The sequence below is a fragment of the Nerophis ophidion genome, linkage group LG21, assembly GCF_033978795.1.
Source record: "Nerophis ophidion isolate RoL-2023_Sa linkage group LG21, RoL_Noph_v1.0, whole genome shotgun sequence".
NCBI lineage: Eukaryota > Metazoa > Chordata > Actinopteri > Syngnathiformes > Syngnathidae > Nerophis > Nerophis ophidion.
The window spans coordinates 1,691,741-1,715,486 of NC_084631.1; the positions used below are offsets into that span (position 1 = coordinate 1,691,741).

Here is a 23,746-nt window from a genome sequence, read left to right on the forward strand (position 1 = left end):
AGTCTTAATTGGTAGAGTATATCAGTATTATGTTATTATATTATGCTTACCATATTTTTCGGACTATAAGGCGCACTTAAAATCCTTTACATTTCTCAAATCGACAGTGCACGTTATAGCCTAATGTAAGGAATAATTCTGATTGTGCTTACTGACCTCAAAGCAATTTTATTTGGTACATGGTGAATTTATAAGTGTGACCAGTAGATGGTAGTCACACCAAAGACATAAGTGTTGACTGCAATATGATGCCAGTAAAATTAAAGTTAAAGTACCAATGATTGTCACACACACACATGGTGTGGCGAAATTATTCTCTGCATTCTACCCATCACCCTTGATCACCCCCTGGGAGGTGAGAGGAGCAGTGAGCAGCAGCGGCCGCGCCCGGGAATAATTTTTGGTGATTTAACCCCCAATTCCAACCCTTGATGCTGAGTGCCAAGCAGGGAGGTAATGGGTCCCATTTTTATAGTCTTTTTATAGACTCGGCTGGGGTTTGACCTCATGACCTACCGATCTCAGGGCAGACACTCTAACTACTAAGCCCCTGAGTAGGTACCACACCAAAACTTTAAATGTTCCATTGAAAATAACGACCATTACACACAGCACTCAAAAATCTGTCAAAATGTTTTAGTAGGACTTTGAAGCCGCACCGCTTGATGGATTGTTGGCCCATTACGGCTACCGTAGTCAGAGATACAAGTATTACTATGGTGTGTGTATAAGGACCGCAAAATGGCACCCATTAGCAGACATATTATCTGGTGTTTTGTTCCGCCATATACTGTAAAACCAAATCACGTGGCATTTCTCTTCCCTCCTTCCAAACCCCCAGTGTCGGCCACTGCTTTCTACCGTGCTCAGCCTGTGATTGAGTTCATGTGCGAGGTGTTGGATATACAGAACATCAATGAACAGACCAAACCTTTGACTGACTCGCAGCGGGTCAAATTCACCAAGGAAATAAGAGGTGAGTATTTGTATGTGTTTTATTATATTCGGTCCTCTCATTGAGGGGCCGTATGATACAGTGCAGCATAAAACCCCTGGGGGAAAAAATGATGGAATCACCAGTCTTGGAGGATGTTCATACAGTTGTTTTGATTTTGTAGAAAAAATGCAGATGACAAGCGTGACACACAACTATAGTCATTTCAAATGGAAACTTGCTGGCTTTAACAAACGCAAAAAGAAATCTAGAGTATATATTGTGATAGTCAGTGACGGTTTCATTTTTAGATCGGAGTGAAAAATTATGGAATCATGAAAAACAAACACTACAACACACTACTAGTACTTTGTTGCAATATCTCTGGCTTTTTTAACAGCTAGCAGTCTCTGAGGTGTGGACTTGTGACAAACTGTACTCTAGTTTTGTCAGTCATGGACTATTTCTTCAATTTCCACCACTGATGTTCACTATTTGACTACTAGACATTGACATTGACCTTATGTACCTTTCTTCAAATAAGGTTTTTACAGTTGTTTTTAAATTATGTCATACCCAAACGCGTTCAAATTGTCAACATAAACGTGTCCATTTATTGAAAATGTAATGACAGCCATTTCTCCAGTGCCGTTACCTGACATGCCGTCCCATATCATCAATGACTGTGGACATTTACATGTTTTCTTCATAGAGCTTATTGGAACAGCACCAAACAAAAGTTCCATCATCACCACCTTGCGCAATGCAGATTCACGATTCATCACTGAATGACTTTCATCCATAGCTGACGATTGCTTTTACCTAGTCCTTTGGAACCTTGTTTATTTCTTAATGACGACTTTCATTTTAAATTTTGTGTACATTAATCCCATTTCCTTCAAGCAGTTTCTTACAGTTAGGTCACAGATGGCGACTCCAGTTGCTGCCCATGTGTTTTTAATTTGTTTAGCTGTGCATTTTCTGTTTTCAAGACATATTTCTTTGTTAGTCCACCAGTGTGCTTGCCTTTTACAACCTTCTCATGTTATTTGTACTTGGTCCCGATGTTAGAGACAGCTGACTGTGAACAATCATTTTTTGCAACATTGTGTGATGATTTACCTTCTTGAAGAAATTTGATCATTCTCTCCTTTGTTTCAATTGACGTCTCTCGTGTTGGAGCCATGAATCATGTCAGTCCACCTGGTGCAACAGCTATCCAAGGTGTGAACACTATTCTTAACTGCAGACTAATGAACAGATTTAATCTGATGCAGGTGATAGTTTTGGAAATTAAAATTTACAGGGTGATTCCATAATTTTCTCAGAATTGAGTGATTCCATAATTTTGTCCACGGGTTGTAGAAGTAAAGGTGTTTACGGAGACTAACACTGCTGAATGCTTGACACCACATAAGTCACTGTCGAGTTTAGTACACAGTTTTATTGATTTTTTAAATTTTTTTTTTAAGAAAACTTGAACTCGAATCCTGCATCATTTTGTAACTTTTGTTTGTTGTGTTTTGACAGGCTTGAAAGTGGAGGTGACACACTGTGGTCAGATGAAAAGGAAGTACCGGGTGTGCAATGTCACTCGCCGACCAGCCAGCCACCAAACGTGAGTGTACTCTCTTCCACCGCTATTTTTAAATTTTTTCATTTGAGTTTGCACTTACTAATATCTATATTGTGGCATATATTGCAAGACAATATATTATTTTGTATGTAATTAATAGGGGTGTAACGGTACACAAAAATTTCGGTTCGGTAGGTACCTCGGTTTAGAGGTCACGGTTCGGTTCATTTTCGGTACAGTAAGAAAACAACAAAGTATACATTTTTTGGTTATTTATTTACCAAATTTGTAAACAATGGCATAACATAAATATACACACACGGCCCATTGCCAAGGTTAATGTGGTCAACATATATAAAATAAAAACAAAAGATAAGACGCAGAATGGTTTCTTAACAAAACCTTTCTACATATAAGGTGCTTTTTTTGATTGATTGATTTATGGACTTTTATTAGTAGATTGTACAGTACATATTCCTCTCTTTAAGAAGGGGGACCGGAGGGTGTGTTCCAACTATCGTGGGATCACACTCCTCAGCCTTCCCGGTAAGGTTTATTCAGGTGTACTGGAGAGGAGGCTTCGCCGGATAGTCGAACCTCGGATTCAGGAGGAACAGTGTGGTTTTCGTCCTGGTGGTGGAACTGTGGACCAGCTCTATACTCTCGGCAGGGTTCTTGAGGGTGCATGGGAGTTTGCCCAACCAGTCTACATGTGCTTTGTGGACTTGGAGAAGGCATTGGACCGTGTCCCTCGGGAAGTCCTGTGGGGAGTGCTCAGAGAGTATGGGGTATCGGACTGTCTTATTGTGGCGGTCCGTTCCCTGTACGATCAGTGCCAGAGCTTGGTCCGCATTGCCGGCAGTAAGTCGAACACATTTCCAGTGAGGGTTGGACTCCGCCAAGGCTGTCCTTTGTCACCGATTCTGTTCATAACTTTTATGGACAGAATTTCTAGGCGCAGTCAAGGCGTTGAGGGGTTCCGGTTTGGTAACCGCAGGATTAGGTCTCTGCTTTTTGCAGATGATGTGGTCCTGATGGCTTCATCTGACCGGGATCTTCAGCTCTCGCTGGATCGGTTCGCAGCCGAGTGTGAAGCGACCGGAATGAGAATCAGCACCTCCAAGTCCGAGTCCATGGTTCTCGCCCGGAAAAGGGTGGAGTGCCATCTCCGGGTTGGGGAGGAGACCCTGCCCCAAGTGGAGGAGTTCAAGTACCTAGGAGTCTTGTTCACGAGTGAGGGAAGAGTGGATCGTGAGATCGACAGGCGGATCGGTGCGGCGTCTTCAGTAATGCGGACGTTGTACCGGTCCGTTGTGGTGAAGAAGGAGCTGAGCCGGAAGGCAAAGCTCTCAATTTACCGGTCGATCTACGTTCCCATCCTCACCTATGGTCATGAGCTTTGGGTCATGACCGAAAGGATAAGATCACGGGTACAAGCGGCCGAAATGAGTTTCCTCCGCCGTGTGGCGGGGCTCTCCCTTTAGAGATAGGGTGAGAAGCTCTACCATCCGGGAGGGACTCAAAGTAAAGCCGCTGCTCCTTCACATCGAGAGGAGCCAGATGAGGTGGTTCGGGCATCTGGTCAGGATGCCACCCGAACGCCTCCCTAGGGAGGTGTTTAGGGCACGTCCAACCGGTAGGAGGCCACGGGGAAGACCCAGGACACGTTGGGAAGACTATGTCTCCCGGCTGGCCTGGGAACGCCTCGGGATCCCCCGGGAAGAGCTAGACGAAGTGGCTGGGGAGAGGGAAGTCTGGGTTTCCCTGCTTAGGCTGTTGCCCCCGCGACCCGACCTCGGATAAGCGGAAGATGATGGATAGATGGATGGATGGATATTCCGTATAACTGACCACTGAATGCAAACACCCCCCACCCCAGCCTGGCTAATTTTGGTAGTAAGAGGATATATGGGCTTATTGTTGTTCCAACATAGAAGTAGGTCAAAATCTAGTTTTTAATGCAATACAGCAACCCCCTGCGACCCCCAACGGGACAAGCGGTAGAAAATGGATGGATGGATGGTCTTAAATCTGCTGCTATAAAAACATTTGTTATGACTTCAGCCCTGTCTGACTTGCCAAGAAGAGGCTGCTTAAATGCGGTGGTGAAGCTTCAAAGGGGTTAGTATGTTTGACGTGTTGGCAGAAGCGTACCCTACTGCTGCTGAACAATGTCGGCAAACCTCTGTCCTCCATTGTTGTATCGCACCGCGCAGCCAAAGTGTTCCCAAACGGAAGATCTTGACAAGCAGGAGGGTCTTCCAGCTCTGGATTTTGCATGTTGTCCTAGCCCGGTCGATGCTAGCCAGCCGTGTGTTGTGCCTCGCTCTTCATTGTTTACACAACCTGCCGTGCGCTACCTAATATGTTTGTGTGGAAACTCGTTCGGTACACGTTCGAACCGAACCGAAACCCCCGTACGTAAACGGTTCAATACAAATACACGTACCGTTACACCCCTAGTAATTAATAATAGAAATAATTCAGAACGGGTTACAAAGGCCCTTGATAAGCGGATGATGTATGTTGTAACTAGAGATGTCCGATAATGGCTTTTTTGCCCATATCCGATATTGTCCAACTCTTAATTACCGATTCCGATATCAACCGATACCGATATATACAGTCGTGGAATTAACACATTATTATGCCTAATTTTGTTGTGATGCCCCTGCTGGATGCATTAAACAATGTAAAAGGGTTTTCCAAAAGTTATGGAAAAAAATGCCAACATGGCACTGCCATATTTATTATTGAAGTCACAAAGTGCATTATTTTTTTTAACGTGCCTCAAAACAGCGGCTTGGAATTTGGGACAAGCTCTCCCTGAGAGAGTATGAGGAGGTTGAGGTGGGTGAGTTTGAGATAGGGGTTAGCGGGGGGTGTATATTGTAGCGTCCCAGAAGAATTAGTGCTGCAAGGGGTTATGGGTATATATTTTGTTTGTTGTGTTACGGTGCGGATGTTCTCCTGAAATGTGTTCGTCATTCTTGTTTGTTGTGGGTTCACAGTGTGGCGCATGTTTGTAACAGTGTTCAAGTTGTTTATACGGCCACCCTCTGTGTGACCTGTTAGGCTGTTGACCAAATATGAATTGTTTTCACTTGTGTGTGTGTGAAAAGCCGTAGATATTATGTGATTGGGCCGGTACGCAAAGGCAGTGCCTTTTAAGGTTTATTGGTGCTCTGTACTTCTCCCTATGTTCGTGTACCACTCCGTACAGCGGCGTTTTAAAAAGTCATAAATTTTACGTTTTGAAACCGATACCGGTAATTTCCGATATTACATTTTAAAGCATTTATCGGTCATCTCTAGTTGTAACACGTTGCGTAATTTTCGGTTGAAAATAATTATTCATCTACTTGCTAATTTACAGTTTAACATCTGGGTACTTCCTGTTCTATCTACATTTCTGTTAATGTAATAAGGACTTATTATTTTGTATGGCTACTGCTTCAAATTAGTTTTAGGCGAGTAGTACAAATTTGGAATTCGACGGGGCGACATGGCTCTGTTTGGTATAGCGACCGTGCCAGCAACTTGAGGATTCCAGGTTTGATCCCTGCTGCAGCCATCCTCGTCACAGCCGTTGTGTCCTTGGGCAAGACACTTTACCCACCAACTCCCAGTGCCACCCACACTGGTTTGAATGTTACTTTGATAATGGGTTTCACTGTGCAAAGCACTTTGAGTCACTAGAAGAAAGCGCTATATAAATATAATTCACTTCAACACTACCAAGTAGTTACAGGTGTAGTACGGGTCATACCATTGCATACCTCAAATTTCCAAGCTCATTGATATATATATTTTTTTTCGTAATTACAATAAGACAAAAACGCATGACTGTGCAACAATATAACATACTGTGATTTCCGGACTATAGAGGGCATTGGTGCATAGGCCGCACCCATTAAATTTGAGAATATATATATTTTTTTCCATGTATCAGCCGCCCAGGACAATAAGCCGCAGGTATACACGTTGTGAAATAAGTTATTTACACAAAATTCTGTAAATTTTTTTATTTACATACCTTAATTACTTCCAAACGGTGTCTGTCATATGGAAGTAAAACAGCTGATCAAACAAAACGTCATCGTCATGGACCAACTAGATGCGAAAGTTAGCTCTTCAATCATCTAAACAGGCTCAATAACTCCGCTCTGACGTTTTGGTGAATTTACTAGAGCAGTGGTTCTCAACCTTTTTTCAATGATGTACCCCCTGTGAACGTTTTTTTAATTCAAGTACCCCCTAATCAGAGCAAAGCATTTTTGATTGAAAAAAAGAGATAAAGAAGTAAAATACAGCACTATGTCATCAGTTTCTGATTTATTAAATTGTATAGAAGTGCAAAATATTGCACATTTGTAGTGGTCTTTCTTGAGCCATTTGGGAAAAATAGATATACGAATAACTAAAAACTTGTTGAAAAATAAACAAGTGATTCAAATATGAATAAAGATTTCTACACATAGAAGTAATCATCATTTACCATGAATTGATTAACGTGGACCACGACTTAAACAAGTTGAAAAACTTATTGGGGTGTTACCATTTAGTGGTCAATTGTACGGAATATGTACTGTACTGTGCAATCTACTAATAAAAGTATCAATCAATCAACTTAAAGTGCCCTCTTTGGGGATTGTAATAGAGATCCATCTGGATTCATCAACTTCATTCTAAACATTTCTTCACAAAAAAATTATCTTTAACATCAATATTTATGGAACATGTCCACAAAAAATCTAGCTGTCAACACTGAATATTGCATTGTTGCATTTATTTTCACAGTTTATGAACTTCCATTCATATTTTGTTGAAGTATTATTCAATAAATATATTTATAAAGGATTTTTGAATTGTTGCTATTTTTAGAATTATTTTTTAAAATCTCACGTATCCCTTGGCGTACCTTCAAGTACCCCCAGGGGTACGCGTACCCCCATTTGAGAACCACTGTAGTAGAGAATTTGTGAAACTGAAACGAAACAAATAGAATGCCATTGTAAGTTAAAAGTACCAACACAGACACTTGTGAACGCGTTGGCTTAATAGTTAATGCTAACAACGCTAGCGTCATTACATTACGATGGCTAATACAAATATGCATCAAAACACGCCTAAAGACATCACACATGGGACGGTTTAGTAAGTACGACTAGTTTGTTATATTGTAAAACTTACAGACGTTGCTTGGAGTGTTGAAGAATCCATAAGTGTAAAAACACTATGGATGACTAAAAGACTGAACAGCTCTTGTACATCCAGTTTAAAGCACGAAACAGAAGGAAATACCGTAGACGTTCACACAGCAGCACCTGCAGTGAATGAACTCATCCAAAAGATGTCACTATAGTACAAATAAACACACTTCAATGTTTTTGCTTGTGTTTGATGAAAACTATCTGCATTATGGCCGTGAGCGAAGAAAAATCCAATAATTAGCCGCATCATTTTCAGCAACAGTATTCAAAGTGTAAGACATTTTTTTTCGGTTTATAGCCCGGAATTTACGGTATTTAAATAATTTTCTACTATTGCCTCTGATTTAAGTATTCAATAATTTATTGAGTTAGTAAAAATTACAATTTGTTTTTGATAATATAAATGTAACCACTGTAGTTTCAACATATGGTGGTACTATACTTGGTATAGATATTGTGGAGGTATTCATCCGCCCACCTTTTGTTTACATTCAAGAGCTCTAGCTGGTGGTGTGTATATAGTGTAGCATGCTTAGCTATTCTACTTCCTCCAGTGATAATACTTGTAAGAAACAGAGTACATTTTCCGCCAAAGAGGCAATGTTTGCTTACTTAGAACAGGTTTTGCACTCTGAACAGACTTTAGCAGCTAGCTTGCTAGTGAGGACACAGCTAGTAGGTGTCATCAACATGCATTATCATGATGTAACAATACTGTTAGTCTGTCATCGGACACATTTATATCGTCTATTTTTGCAACTGTAGTTTGTACGAGAGATGTCCGATAATGGATATTTGATATTCCGATATTGTCCAACTCTTAATTACCAATTCCGATATCAACCGATACCGATGTATACAGTTGTGGAATTAACACATTATTATGCCTAATTTTGTTGTGATTTCCCCGCTGGATGCATTAAACAATGTAACAAGGTTTTCCAAAACAAATCAACTCAAGTTATGGAAAAAAAAGGCCAACATGGCACTGCCATATTTATTATTGACGTCACAAAGTGCATTATTCTTTTTAACAGCAGCTTGGAATTTGGGAGAGAGCATGAGGAAGTTAAGGTGTGGAGGCTGTAGCGGGGGGGTGTATATTGTAGCGTCCCGGAAGAGTTAGTGCTGCAAGGGGTTCTGGGTGTTTGTTCTGGATTGTTTATGTTGTGTTACGGTGCAGATGTTCTCCCGAAATGTTTGTCATTCTTGTTTGGTGTGGGTTCACAGTGTGGCGCATATTTGTAACATTGTTAAAGTTGTTTATACGGCCACCCTCAGTGTGACCTGTATGCCTTGCATTCACTTCTGTGTGTGAAAAGCCGTAAATATCATGTGATTGGGCCTGCACGTAAAGGCAGTGCCTTTTAAGGTTTATTGGTGCTCTGTACTTCTCCCTACGTCCGTGTACCACTCCGTACAGCGGCGTATTAAAAAGTCCTGAATTGTTCTTTTTGATACCGATTTCCGATATTATATCTTAAAGCATTTATCGGCTGATAATATCGGACATCTAGTTTGTACCACAAATAATTCTGAGAAGTTTATTTGTATTGTTAATTTGTTCACAGGTTCCCCTTGCAACTCGAGAACGGCCAGGCCATGGAGTGCACCGTCGCTCAGTATTTCAAGCAGAAGTATAATCTGCAGCTCAAGTATCCACATTTACCCTGTCTGCAAGTAGGGCAGGAACAGAAGCACACTTACTTGCCCCTAGAGGTGAGAAGAGACCATTTTTCCGTACTCCTCCAAAATTGCTCTTTAAGTCAAAACTTAATGACTTTATTACTTTTGTAGGTCTGTAACATAGTTGCAGGCCAACGCTGCATCAAGAAACTGACCGACAACCAAACATCCACCATGATCAAAGCTACAGCTCGCTCTGCCCCTGACAGACAGGAAGAGATCAGCAGATTGGTGAGCGAAGATCTTAGCGGTCTTTTGATGTTGATATTTGACTTTTTACCAAGCACTTTATGGGATCTATTCAATCAGGGTTTCAAGAAAGCAGATTAGGTTTTTACTAAAAAGTTAAAATACCAAAGATTGTCACATAGTCTTTGGCACGACTTGGCCGGGATTTGAACTCACAACCTACCGATCTCAGAGCGGACACTCTTACCACTAGGCCACTGACTAGGTAATGGATGTAATTTTTGGCTATATGTCAGCATGGATGTAATTTTTGGCTATATGTCAGCATGGCCAAATTATTTATTTTATTCAGCATTTTTTATAAAACATACCCTATTAGGCAAAAATATTTTAACAGTAAAAATGTATATCAAGGGCCTGATTATCGGCACCATACATTAGAATCGTTTTATCTCGCTCAATTGTTTGCTCCACTTTTGAGAGAAACGGCTTCTGCGAGTGAACGGAAAGTTGCTCTCCACTGATTTTGACCTTTTGGCCCATTTTTCCTTACTACAGACCGAGGCCATAATTACAGATCTGTTAGACGCCGTTGGCTCGAGTATCATCTGGCGTAAGAAGAGCCATTTCCGATAATCGCTAACATGATAAGCTAATGTCCGAACTTCAAAGGTGTTGACTACCAGCGGTAGTAATGAGCAGAATATAGATTTTCCTTTGCAGAAAATGAAGAGGAGTAGAGCCAGGAACCAGGCACACTGTGAGAGATAATGGTGGTGTTGAATGACGCGAGGAAGGAGAACTCTGACATGAAATACTTATGAAAACATGTAAAGGAATTGAAGAAGGATAATGCATCTCAAACAAATTAATAGGCGAGAAGAAAAAGTGGATGCCTTTCTAGAAGCAAAATGATGAAAAGCGCACATTGTTCAGGTGGAACATGACAAACACACTTAATGATTGTTACTGGGCTCCACATAACTTGAAGCTCTTATTCCAGAGCAGCTGATAACCAAAGAGAAAAGGATGATGTTAGCATTTGGGTAACTATCTGCAATCAAAGTGGTTGGATGTGGATGTCAACAACATTGACACTATTGGAAAAAAACCAAACCACACCTGTCATCGTCAGAAATGTCACCAACAAAAAAAAAAAGCAAGGTGTCATTGCTGAGGCAGAGCAGCAAGCTAAAGAGAAGAGATTTTGACATCAATAGCTATGTGTACATGGGTAAATGATCATAATTCGGATTATTTTGTGACTGTGGACATGGCCCCTGGAAAAAAAAATCCGATTATGACATGCATCGCACCTTACATTGGAATTAGAGATGTCCGATAATATCGGAATGCCGATATTATCGGTGGATAAATGCTTTAAAATGTATTGATTGATTGATTGATTGATTGAAACTTTTATTAGTAGATTGCCCAGTTCAGTACATATTCCGTACAATTGTTCTAGATGGTAGTGTGCTGGGGGGGGGCAGTACATCTAAGAAGGACAGCTCCAGACTTCAGAAACTGATCAGGCGGGCCGGTTCTACAATGGGAATGAAACTGGACTCACTGGTGACGGTGGCAGAGAAGAGGACTGTTGACAAACTAGTGAGCATCATGGTTGATGCCAGTCACCCTCTGCATAGTGTTATCAGTAGCCAGAGGAGCCTGTTCAGTGCTAGACTGCTTCATCCCAAGTACAGGACTAATAGATTCAAAAACTCCTTTGTCCCACACGCCATTAGACTGTACAACTCCTCTCTGGGGCGGGGGCGGGGTGTATAAGGATGACAGGGGATGCAAAACAATAAAATGGTCACTACTGCCTACTTTCTCTTGTTATATTCTTATTTTGCTGTTATATTTTTATTCCCATTGTTGCTTTTTATTTTTTATTCTTGTTGTAATATTTCTCTATTTTGTTTCCATTTAAACCCCCATTATTTACTTTTTTTTTTTTTTTTAATTGATCCCAACTCTGTACACTGCTGCTGGAATTTTAATTTTCCTGAAGGAACTCTCCTGAAGAAATCAATAAAATACTATCTATCTATCTATCTTGACCACTAAATGGTAACACCCAAATAAGTTTTTCAACTTGTTTAAGTCGGGGTCCACGTTAATCAATTCATGGTAAATTGTAATTATTGTTATTTGTTTCAAAAAGTAAAATGTATGACTTTTTAAAACGCCTCTGTACGGAGTGGTACACGGACGTAGGGAGAAAAACAGAGCAGTTGCGTCTCCCAGTCATACTTGCCAAGACTCCCAATTTTCCCGGGAGATTCCCGAATTTCAGTGCCCCTCAGGAAAATCTCCCGGGGCAACCATTCTCCCGAATTTCTCCCGATTTCCACCCAGACATCAATATTGGGGGCGTGCCAGCCCAATCACATAATATCTACGGCTTTTCACACACACAAGTGAATGCAAGGCATACTTGTCAACAGCCATACAGGTCACACCGAGGGTGGCCGCATAAACAACTTTAACACTGTTAGAAATATGCGCCCCACTGTGAACCCACACCGAACAAGAATGACAAACGCATTTCCGCACCGTAACACAACAGTACAAATACCCAGACCCCCTTGCAGCACTAACTCTTCTGGGACGCTACAATATATACCTCCTGCTACCCCCCAATAATTAGGGAGAGGGGGGCAGAGGAGAAAAAGAAAAGAAACGGCAGATCAACTGGTCTAAAAAGGGGGTCTATTTAAAGGCTGGAGTATACAAATGAGTTTTAAGATGAGACTTAAATGCTTCTACTGAGGTATCATCTCGAACTGTTACTGGGAGGGCATTCCAGAGTACTGGAGCCCGAATAGAAAACGCTCTATGGCCCGCAGACTTTTTTTGGGCTCTGGGAATCACTAATAAGCCGGAGTCCTTTGAACGCAGATTTCTTGCCGGGACATATGGTACAATACAATCTGCAAAATAGGCTGGAGCTAGAACATGTAGTATTTTATACGTAAGTAGTAAAACCTTAATCACATCTTAAGTGCACAGGAAGCCAGTGCAGGTGAGCCAGTATAGGTACATATGTATGTATATATGTATATAAAGGTATATACAGTATAGGTATATATGTATGTATATATGTATATAAAGGTATATACAGTATAGGTATATATGTATGTGTATAAAGGTATATACAGTACAGGCGTAATGTGATCAAACTTTCTTGTTCTTGTCAAAAGTCTAGCAGCCGCATTTTGTACCAACTGTAATCTTTTAATGCTAGACATGGGGAGACCCGAAAATAATACGTTACAGGAGACGAGACGTAACAAACGCATCGATAATGTTCTCCGCGTCGCTAGTGGACACAAAGTAGCCAATTTTAGCGATATTATGGAAATGATAGAAGGCCGTTTTAGTAACAGTCTTAATGTGTGACTCAAAGGAGAGAGTTGGGTCGAAGATAAAACCCATATTCTTTACCGAATCGCCTTGTTTAATTGTTTATTGGTCAAATGTTAAAGTGGTATTATTAAATAGATATCTGTGTACAGCAGGACCGATAAACAGCATTTCCGTTTTCTTGTTACATTGTTTAATGCATCCAGCGGGGCGTCACAACAAAATTAGGCATCATAATGTGTTAATTCCACGACTGTATACATCTATATCGGTACTTAAGAGTTGGACAATATCGGGATATCGGCAAAAAAGCCATTATCTCTAATCGGAATACTTTATTTTGAAATGCGTAGCACATACTGTAAACAAAAGCAGAAGAAGAAGCAGTGATTACTGCTGTAAACAAACTTTACTCTGTGCAGATCTGCTTGTCTGACGTAGTTATTTATTCATCAAATTTTCTTTCTGTTTGCTACTTTTATTTCTCTTTTTAAAATGGAGCTGTTCTGTGCCCTCCATGTTGTGATATGTGCAGGTTACCGCGTGTTTCCATATTACGACATTGTGTATGTGCCTGACGCTAGCAGTAAGCACTTGGAGTAGCTGTAAAGTCGCGAATCAAACAGCTTGTTTAGAACAACAAACTCAACAGTATAGAACTCTACTTCTGTACATTGTGAATGGGGGGGAGACAGCAGGAAAACAATTTAATTCCAAGACTATTCAATTTAGTCCCCTCCACCACCAAAGTATAGCTGACATCAAATGCATGATTAATGTCTGATTAATTGTGTTCATCTGCACATAGCTAGTGAGCATCTGACAAAGCACACTGCTGATATCACCCAAGTTAGCACGGAACCTAATGCAGCAGGGGAAAATGTTCTGGTCGAGGTGGCGTGGTGAGATTGTTGTACGGTGGTGCCAGCAACTGGAGGGTTCCAGGTTTGATTTTGCCATCCTAGTCACTGCCGTTGTGTTTTTGGGCAAGATAATTCACACACCTTGCTGCCAGTGTCACCTATATTAATGTAGTATAAAGATGTAGCTAATAAGTTCCACAATGTAAAGGTGCTTTGAGTCTGAAGAGAAAAAGCACTACATAAATATGATTTGCTTCACTTCATGCTGCCGAGTCTCAGAGAGAACAAGAGCCAACGTACTTGTCAAAGACAACAACTGGACAAATACTAAGGATGACATCCTCTTGTCTACAAGGAAATAAAAGACACAACTCACAAAGACTGGACGCAGCTTGAAGTGCACAACAAATAAAAACTACAATAAAACATTTAAAAAACACATCGTGCAAAATTCAACACATTTCACTTTATCATCACCTTAATTGTTCAGAAATATGGGGATTTAACTATAAATGTACACTTCATTCATTAACTGTGTGACAAAAAATATCATAATGCATAATGTTGGAGATAGAACATTCAAACTCTTTATTTATTCAATAGGAAATACTGAAATTCCACAATATAGTGAATTTGCAAACAGCTGAAATTATGCACAAAGCAAACTCTAACCTGCTACTGAAGAATGTACAACAATTCTTCTAAACAAAAGAGAAGAAAAATGTAAACTTTAAGACCTTTAGTTTATCGGCATGTTGAATTCAATTATGGAATGGATTAAGCAAATAAATCAAACACGGTCACTAATATGATCTAATTCAAGAAACTCTTCAAACTTGAAGTGTTTACAAAGTACAAAGAATAAAAACCATGATAAACATTCAGAATTTATTGATAATCTTATTTATCTCACCATATGAAATACAAATTACTTCACTAATTATTTATTATTTATGGAGTATATTGTGAATACATTGAGAACAGGAATTGAATAAACTTGTTAGCAACTGCTATATAAAGGAAAAGGGGTAAGATTAAATAAGTTATGCTTCTTCCTACTCCTTTTCGAACATGATGAAAATGAAAAACTGGAAATTGTGATGTATCATGTTGCATGCATATTCGAAATGAAACTCAAATTTACATACAGAAATTACTTAATCATTGTTTTACTGTATTTAATGTCGCCACTTATGCAAACTTATTTTTTTTTTGCTTAATATTATCCTTAGTTTAACACAATAGATTATTTATTATGTATTCTTTTTTTTTTTTTCATTTTGCTTTTGATTTTTTATCGTTTGTATATAAAAAGTGAATAACGTGCACAATAGCACTTCTTGGAGCCCAGCTATAGTTTGTATTAGGGCTTAATAAAAGCTATAGTTGTTTCCCCTAGCTGACAATATTGTTGAAACCTAAATGTTTTTATGATATGTTATGTCACACTCCTAACGACACACCTTTTACTCTTTTTTTTCTTGGCTTTCTGGGTTTGTTCTGATCTTCTCTTCTTTGCTCAGGTCAAAAGCAACAGCATGGTTGGGGGCCCGGACCCATATCTGAAGGAATTTGGCATTGTGGTTCACAATGACATGACCGAGGTTACAGGGCGTGTGCTCCCAGCGCCCATGCTTCAGTATGGGGGCCGGGTGAGTACAGATACAGGGAGAGACTGTGGCAGGGTGAGTACCGAACAAGGGGTCACACACTGGGGTCACCAGCATAGGGCGGGGGTTGGGGTCATCGGAATGAATGTTGAACCACTGGGGTTTTCTCTTCCAGGTTCGTTAATAAATTAATCAATTTGTTAATGGTTGCACACTCTAAAATTTGTGCTATTGTTGATTAATTTGACAAGTGTTAGAGGATGTGTTAAGGCCTAACAGCATGCAACTATTTCATACAAATTAACAAGTGTTAGAAGATGTGTTAAGGCCTAACTGTTTCATACAAATTAACCACTTCTGCAATTTGTCCTGCTTTTTGTGTTTAAATAGACCTATAGAACCTGGAACTAGCCCCGAGTGTGTATCCTATGGTGCAGCTCAGCAGTCTCTGTGTGCAAACATTCTAATACTCCCTGTGTGAAAATACAATTATAATACACAGTGGCTGAGATGAATGTCTAATCACGCAAGACTGCTGACTCGCACCGAATCTTAATTCAGCCATTAGGAAACTTGGGTGATTGATGCCAAAAACAGCTGTTTCCTGCTGGCTCATTTGGAAATGGTAACACTGGGTCATTTTTATCCGTGTTGGAACATTGCAGCCTTTATTCATATTTTAAAGTAGGGACGTGCCGATCAATTGGCCACCGAACAGCCAATTTTCGAGGAAAAGTATGTGACATTGCTGATTAATGCCGATCACAAGTGCAGACTCTCTCTGGCTTACAAGCTGCTAACCGCTAATTATGTCTTCATACACAGAGTGGAGCGGCTCCCCCAAACTATGATGGCAAATTTACATTTTTTTAGTGTCTAAAGTAGCACTATCACTGGAAGACAAGACAATAAAAATGACAAGCCTTGAGAAGGTATGCTAATGGCTAAGCTAACCTAGTAGGAAACAACACTAATAAATAAGTGCTTGGTAAAGTTTAAGAAGTTTAGATGAAGTGTGTTACTGCAGTAAGCAGATATTTACAGGAAATTAACAAGTGGAATATTAAGAGTCTACAGCAGGGGTCGGGAACATTTTTGGCTGAAAGAGCCATGAAAGCCAAATATTTCAAAATGTATTTCCGTAAGAGTCATATAACATTTTTCAACACTGAATCCAACTAAATTCGTGCATTTTTAAGTATGACCAACATTTGTAGAGTATAATAAATCTCTTATTCTTTTTAACAACATTGTTATTCTAAAAGTTAACCAATAATAAATATAATACTAATTACCATTAATGCGACATCGTGAACAGGTGCGGTAGAAAACGGATGGTTGGATTAAAATGCATGAGAATGTTTTATAATTTGAACGTTATTTTTGAAACTGTGATTACCAGCGGAATTATTCATTACTTATCGTGTTAAGCAATGTCAGCTAAGATATATCTGAGAGCCAGGTGCAGTCATCTGGCTATAGAGCCATAGGTTCCCTACCCCTGGTTTAAGCATTAGACACCTTTTTTACCTGCACTCTGCCTCCCGCTGTTTCCCACATCTACAAAGCAATTAGCTACCGACTGCCACCTACTGATATGGAAGAGTATTACACGGTTACTCGGCATAGCTCGGTTGGTAGAGTGGCCGTGCTAGCAACCTGAGGGTTGCAGGTTCGATTCCCGCTTCCGCCATTCTAGTCACTGCCGTTGTGTCCTTGGGCAAGACACTTTACACACCTGCCCCCCAGTGCCACCCACACTGGTTTAAATGTAACTTAGATATTGGGTGTCACTTTTTAAAGCGCTTTGAGTCACTAGAGAAAAGAGGTATATGTAGTCATCAAAAGAGCCACATCTGGCTCTAGAGCCATAGGTTCCCTACCCCTGGTCTACAGAGAGGATAATATATTTGTGGGTCTGCATTGTCAGAGTCAGTCCACAACACTTAATAAGAGGATCAAATTGATCCATAAATTGGTTGCGTCAATACCAACGTAATATTGGTATATGATCACTACTAGAAAGAGCAGATCAATATTTAAATTTGTTCAATATAATTTGTTTGTTTTTGTTGATGTTTAGAAACAAAATAGTTTAATGGACACGATAACATTTTTTCAATGAGTAATAGTAGTTTATGCTTTTGTTTAGTTATTGTATAATAAAGTAGAATAAGGAACAATTTTAAATATTGTGTTGATATTGTTAAACTGTCAATGAAACAACATAAATTGAAAATGTACAGTAAATACATGTGATCGGTATTGGCCCATCTCACTCCTGGATGATCGGTATCGGTTCGGCAGCATAAAATTTTGATCAAAACATCTGTTTCACATCACCCTGTTTTCTGGTGGCAGAGGCTGAATAGGGATTCAAGGATTGTGCGGAAGGAGAGATGAATGTGTTGTCACTGGGATGCCGATGAGACTTGTAGTAACCGGCACAATGAGTGTCCCGCTGTAAAGTTAGTGGAGTAGCAAGTTGGCTTTCATACAGGAAATACAACACCCTGCAATTCTGCTGACACTTGCTGAAATCCCTGTTTTGTATCAGTGTTTTCACAAATGTCCCATTCTTTGTTCTGCACTCCATGTGCTGTTTCACATTTGATTTTCCAAAAGTTCAACAGAGCTCAATCAAACAGTTGGACATCTTGTCTCCTGGGACAGCAAGTCTAATCGGCTTCCAGTGAAATACCTTTTTAAATGTATGACAGCTGAAGCCTTCCCCATTTCTCTCCTCACGCTGAATGAATGGAATACATACGCCTCATTGTAAAACTGCAATGCTTAATATGCAATAATGATGGGGAAGGCTTCGTGTCTGGCTTGTTTGTAACATGCTCTGTGATTTATATTCGGACTAAGGGTGTGACGAGATCTATCCAGATTAAAACGTAATATTTAGGTGAAAAGCGCTCTCAAAGGCACTGGACCGAAGCCTGCCCAACATTTTGAGTGTCACTCAGGTGCCAAACAAAGCTTTGTGCATACCATAAGGTTTGCAACCTGTCTGTGGAGTTAAACAGGCTACTTGTTTACCCAGGCGGGTTAGTCAAATGTGTTGGTCCAGTTAGAAAAGGCTACAGCCACCACATTGTTTTGTGATGAGGAAAGTCTTACTTATAGTGTCTGAACATGGTGGAAACAAACATTATCTGGTCACAGTTAAAGCCTGTAAAGTTCCACTATCCTTGTCAACCCAGGAGCAGTGTATCGTCACACCCCTATTCCTGACCTAAACCTGGACTAAAATCCCCTGTGTTGAATTAAATTTAAATCGAGTAATTAGAATCTATCCATTACGATTTTTAGAAGCTCATTATTTGTTACCATGTGACCTGAGTAGTTGCTTAGAGGGCCTAGGAGGCAGCTAATAGTCTTTGGTAAAGCTTGTTAACTGAAGAGAAACCTTCTGCCCTTTGGGATTTATTGTAGATGTGTAGCCACACTGGATTTTGGAGAACTTGCATCTCATTCAAGAGATTGTGTTCAGCTTTGGTTATGAATGCCAGGGGTCTCCAAACCTTTTCCGCAGAGGCTCACATACAGAGAAAGAAAGGAAGCAGGCAATATATGCTAAGAGATTTGCACAAAACATTGACATCTTAGGTTTGAGCTACATGTTACGAATCAAGTTGGTGTAATATCTATTTAATTAAGAATGTATGCATGTTATGATTAATTAAAAAGGATAAACAAATGGCTGCTTCTGGCTGAAAATGGCCCCTGGGCGACAATTTGGACACCCCTGATATATGCTGTGAATTTCACACTAAGTTCGTAGCAATTCATATAAAAAGCTAAGCACTATACCTTGTTCAAATTTGATGACTTGCCAGTTCTGTGCAAACATACAGTACAGGCCAAAAGTTTGGACACACCTTCTCCTTTTTTATTTGCTTTTCTTTATTTTCATGACTATTTACACTGTAGATTGTCACTGCAGGCATCAAAACCAGAATGAACACGTGGAGTTATATACTTAACAAAATAGGTGAAAAGACTGAAAACATGTTTTACATTCTAGTTTCTTCACAATAGCCACCCTCTGCTCTGATTAATGCTTCGATGAGCTTCAAGCACACCTGTGACGTGAAAACCATTTCAGGTGACTACCTCTTGAAGCTCATCGAGAGAATGCATAGAGTGTGCGTAAAAGTAATCTGAGCTATTGTGACAAAACTAGAATATAAAACATGTTTTCAGTTATTTCACCTTTTTTTGTTAAGAACATAACTCCACATGTGTTCATTCATAGTTTTGATGCCTTCAGTGACAATCTACAATGTAAATAGTCATGAAAATGAAGAAAACACATTCATTGAAAAGGTGTCCAAACTTTTGGCCTGTACTGTAAATGAATCAATGTATTTGTAACTATAAAAGGGTTGTAGAATATTTTCTTTCATAGAAGAAGAAGCAAAAAGTACTATGTCCTTGCACAAAATAACAGTGCTTTACATTTTGTAGGAAATCCTACAAAGTGACTTTCCAAGCTAGATGTGTTCAAGGGTAGCATGTGGATTTCCTATTGCCAATTTTTGTGCAGTATTTGGAGACACAGTAAATGTACCTTGTGTATTGGCTCCTCTAATCGGTGAGTTGACTAAGAGTGTAGGGACTCTCGCCGCAGAATAAAACGGTGGCCACGCCCAATCAGGGCGTGTGGGACATGAGAGGCAAGCAGTTCTACGCCGGCATCGAGATCAAGGTCTGGGCGGTGGCCTGCTTTGCGCCACAGAAACAGTGCAGAGAAGACCTGCTCAAGTGAGTCCTTAAAACCCTCATACAGCAAGTACACCCACTTACGACCGAGCTCTGAACTCAGAACACTTGAATCTAAATTCAGCGCCGCTCATTGAAATGAACTGAAATCTATTTTTCTGTGCTTTCCTAAACACCACCATTTTAACAAGCCTTTGAAAAAGAAAAACAAACTTTTAGATAATATTAATAATTTCTCTGAGGAGAAATTGGTCTTGGACATCAAGACACAGCGTTTTACTTACATACATACACACATACATACATACACACATACATATATACATACATACACACATACAGTTCATCAGACAATACAGTGACGACCATAAACAGTGCGCAGGTATATCAGTTAGTTAGGAGATCACACATTACACTCCCCCGTATTGCCCTGTCACAATATTGCAGTCCACATACTAAAGCAATGGTTTGATGCCAATAAACTATCAATCAACCTAAATAAAACTAAATATATAATTTTTGGAAACAGGAAAAATAACATACAGCGTCATATAAGAATTGATGATATGGAGATAGAAAGGGTGTATTCAATACAATTTTTGGGACTCTATATAGATGATAAATTAAATTGGAAACTGTACATAAATATACTTAAGACAAAGATGGCAACAAATATTGCTATGTTACATAAAATTAAAAACTCTGTGAATGAAAATGCTCTTATCATGTTATATAATTCTTTCATACTCCCATATCTTAATTATTGTGTTGAAATCTGGGGAAACAATTACAAATCAAACATAAACTCTATATTTTTACTTCAAAAGAAAGCGATTAAAATTGTAAATTATGCGAATTATCATGACCATACCAATGCTCTGTTCATTAAATTAAAAACATTAAAACTGCACGATCTTGTTGACCTCAATACTACTATTGTGACTTTCAAAGCTCATAACCACATGCTGCCTGGGTGTCTACAGGAGGGGTTCAAACCCAGAGAGAATCCATATGACCTCAGATGTTCAGCTTTCTTTCAGAAAGCAAAAATAAGAACAAGCTTAAAAAGTAGATGTGTTTCTTTTAGAGGAGTTCAACTGTGGAACAGCTTGGATGATTCCTTCAAATGTTCCAGTTCCATTCACACATTTAAAAAACACTTTAAGACCAATGTCTTGAAAAAATATATCACTCTTGAATCAACATTGTAGTTAATACTATGATTAATGTTAATTAAAAATGAAACATGAGATATAAATAATAATAGAAGTACAATTGTTTGTATATATTGTATATATAATTAGTGCAAAGGTCTTATATGTACACAGGGATATTTCATATGCCTGTACTGTGTATAAAATTGAACTACGTTCATGTTGTTTATAATGTGTATTTATAATAAGTTGTGCAAAGGACATTTAATAATTTTCGGAAGTTTATTTTGTACTTGAAATTGTTTATAGGGTTGGGTGCAATAAGTGTTTAACTTCAGCCTAAACCCTTTCGGTCTGCAACATTTTTTATTTTCAATCTATGAATGTACAACTTTTTATTTTCAATCTATGAATGTACAACTGTTTGTTTGCCTTGTTGATCATCGACCGAAGAACAATAAACAGTTAACAGTTATTATTGTATTCGATAAGTGTTGTTGTGAAAAAACACTTGAATAGAATGTACGACAAGAGTAATTTTTTAAAATAATGTACAATATTTACTTTAGGGCTTCTGCAGATGTCTCCTACGGGGTGCTTCTCCGTTGTGTAGCTATTGAAATGAATGTTCATGTTGAACGGATATTTTTGTGTGACGGCCCGGAGGTCAGAGTTGACCGCGAGCAATATATGTCTGCGTACTAAGGGTAATGCTCGATCGTCCAGTTTGTAGAGTCCGGAGACCGAACAAACTGAAACACGTTGACGGGGATGGGAAGTGATGAGATTTTAACGACTCCAATCCCATTTTCGATTCTGCTTAACAATTCGGTTCTTTATCCATTTCCTTACCCATTCTTATTTTTGGGGAAAAAAGGTTAACAAACATGTTAAGCATCACCTTTGTTTTGTTTCGAAGAAACATGAAGTCTTCAGAGACCCACAGCATAGGACTCCTTGATGGGGTAAAAGGTGGTCCCCAGAAAAATATTTGACTTTGAAAGTAACTATTTCAGCTGATGATATAATAAATATTCTGCTGTACTGTTAACAAAATACAACAGATTATTCTGACAATTAGCAAAGACTTTTCAGCAACATTTTGGTAACATAAATGTTAGTCCCTCCGAGGTCTTAATCAAGGTCAAGTTGTTTGTTTTTCTCACACAGACATTTATTCCAGCCACGCCTTCGTCTCGTTAACGATGCCAAAATAATGCCGTCAGAACTAATAAATAAGAAAAACAGAACTTACAATTAGTCTGACATCAAGTAAAAGAAAACACATTGATTTCATTTAAATTATCAGAAAATACCTCACTGGCCTCACAAACTCGGAGGGAATAAAGTTTCTTTTGAAGCCAAGACTCAATTAACTTCTTCCATCAAATGCTTGCTGTCTCATGCTGCTTCCCTTATTCTGTCACAAATGAATTGTCCCCCCAACAATGTAACTAAACCGGAACAAAAAATATGTTCTCCAATTTACATGGGTTTTGTAACAAAAAATAAAGTATACATATACTTGCATGAAATTGCCAAAGGATATACATTTTTAATCACATTATATGTAAATATGAACTTATTTATACATTGTATTTATTTATTCTAACCAGCTATGAAATTATATAACATATTTACTGTGCATTGTGCGATTTTGCAACCATCAATTATGAAAATGATCCGTTATTTTGCAGAAAAATTAGCATATGTGCTTTTTCAAGTGGGATAAGCGATTTTTCTGACCAATTATGGTCCTTTCTCAGACAGGGAGGAGGCGTGCAGCCTCTGAGTCAGTCAGGCACCGATGTCGTCATGTACTGTAATGCATGAGAAGCATTATTTTATGTCTACAGTTAATAGGAATCGGCAGTCTTGGTTATTTACCTCCGGTAGTTGGCGTTGCCGCAACTGCCGCTGGTGGAGAGTTATCAAATGCTTTGTTTGCTGATGCAACTGTCAGACATGTTTTGATTGGTTTGTTTGTCTTTGGTGGAGTCTGCTGCTTCTTCTCCTTGGTGCTCTCCTTCGCAGTCGCTTTCACCATTCCGATGGTTGGAGGGCAAGGTCGAAAACACAAAACGAAACTCGTAATCCAAAATGAATGATCACAACTTAAAGGCCTACTGAAAGCCACTACAAGCCACCACGCAGTCTGATAGTTTATATATCAACGATGAAATATTAACATTGCAACACATGCCAATACGGCCGCTTTAGTTTACTAAATTACAATTTTAAATTTCCCGCGGAGTTTCTTGTTAAAAACGTCGCGTATGATGACGCGTGCGCGTGACGTCTCGAGTTGGAGGGGACATATTAGCCGAGCACCACTTGCAGCTAAAAGTCGTCTCTTTTCATCGCGCAATTACACAGTATTCTGGACATCTGTGTTGCTGAATCTTTTGCAATTTGTTC

General features: G+C 39.3%; 1 protein-coding gene across 6 annotated transcripts in view; it reads left to right on the top strand.

The window, feature by feature from the left end:
* ago4 (argonaute RISC component 4) overlaps positions 1-23,746 on the top strand; it is a 54,145-nt gene that overhangs the window by 17,167 nt on the left and 13,232 nt on the right. Inside the window, exons 6-12 of one of the 6 annotated variants that reach the window (XM_061881596.1) lie at positions 842-976; positions 2,117-2,158; positions 2,465-2,552; positions 9,295-9,442; positions 9,521-9,640; positions 15,357-15,518; positions 20,068-20,216. In XM_061881596.1, coding sequence (XP_061737580.1) covers positions 842-976; positions 2,117-2,158; positions 2,465-2,552; positions 9,295-9,442; positions 9,521-9,640; positions 15,357-15,518; positions 20,068-20,216 — 844 coding nt within the window. Of the gene's footprint in view, positions 1-841; positions 977-2,097; positions 2,159-2,464; positions 2,553-9,294; positions 9,443-9,520; positions 9,641-15,356; positions 15,519-20,067; positions 20,217-23,746 lie in introns of all 6 variants that reach the window. The other 5 variants (XM_061881593.1, XM_061881595.1, XM_061881594.1 and 2 more) reach the window with 5 other exon arrangements.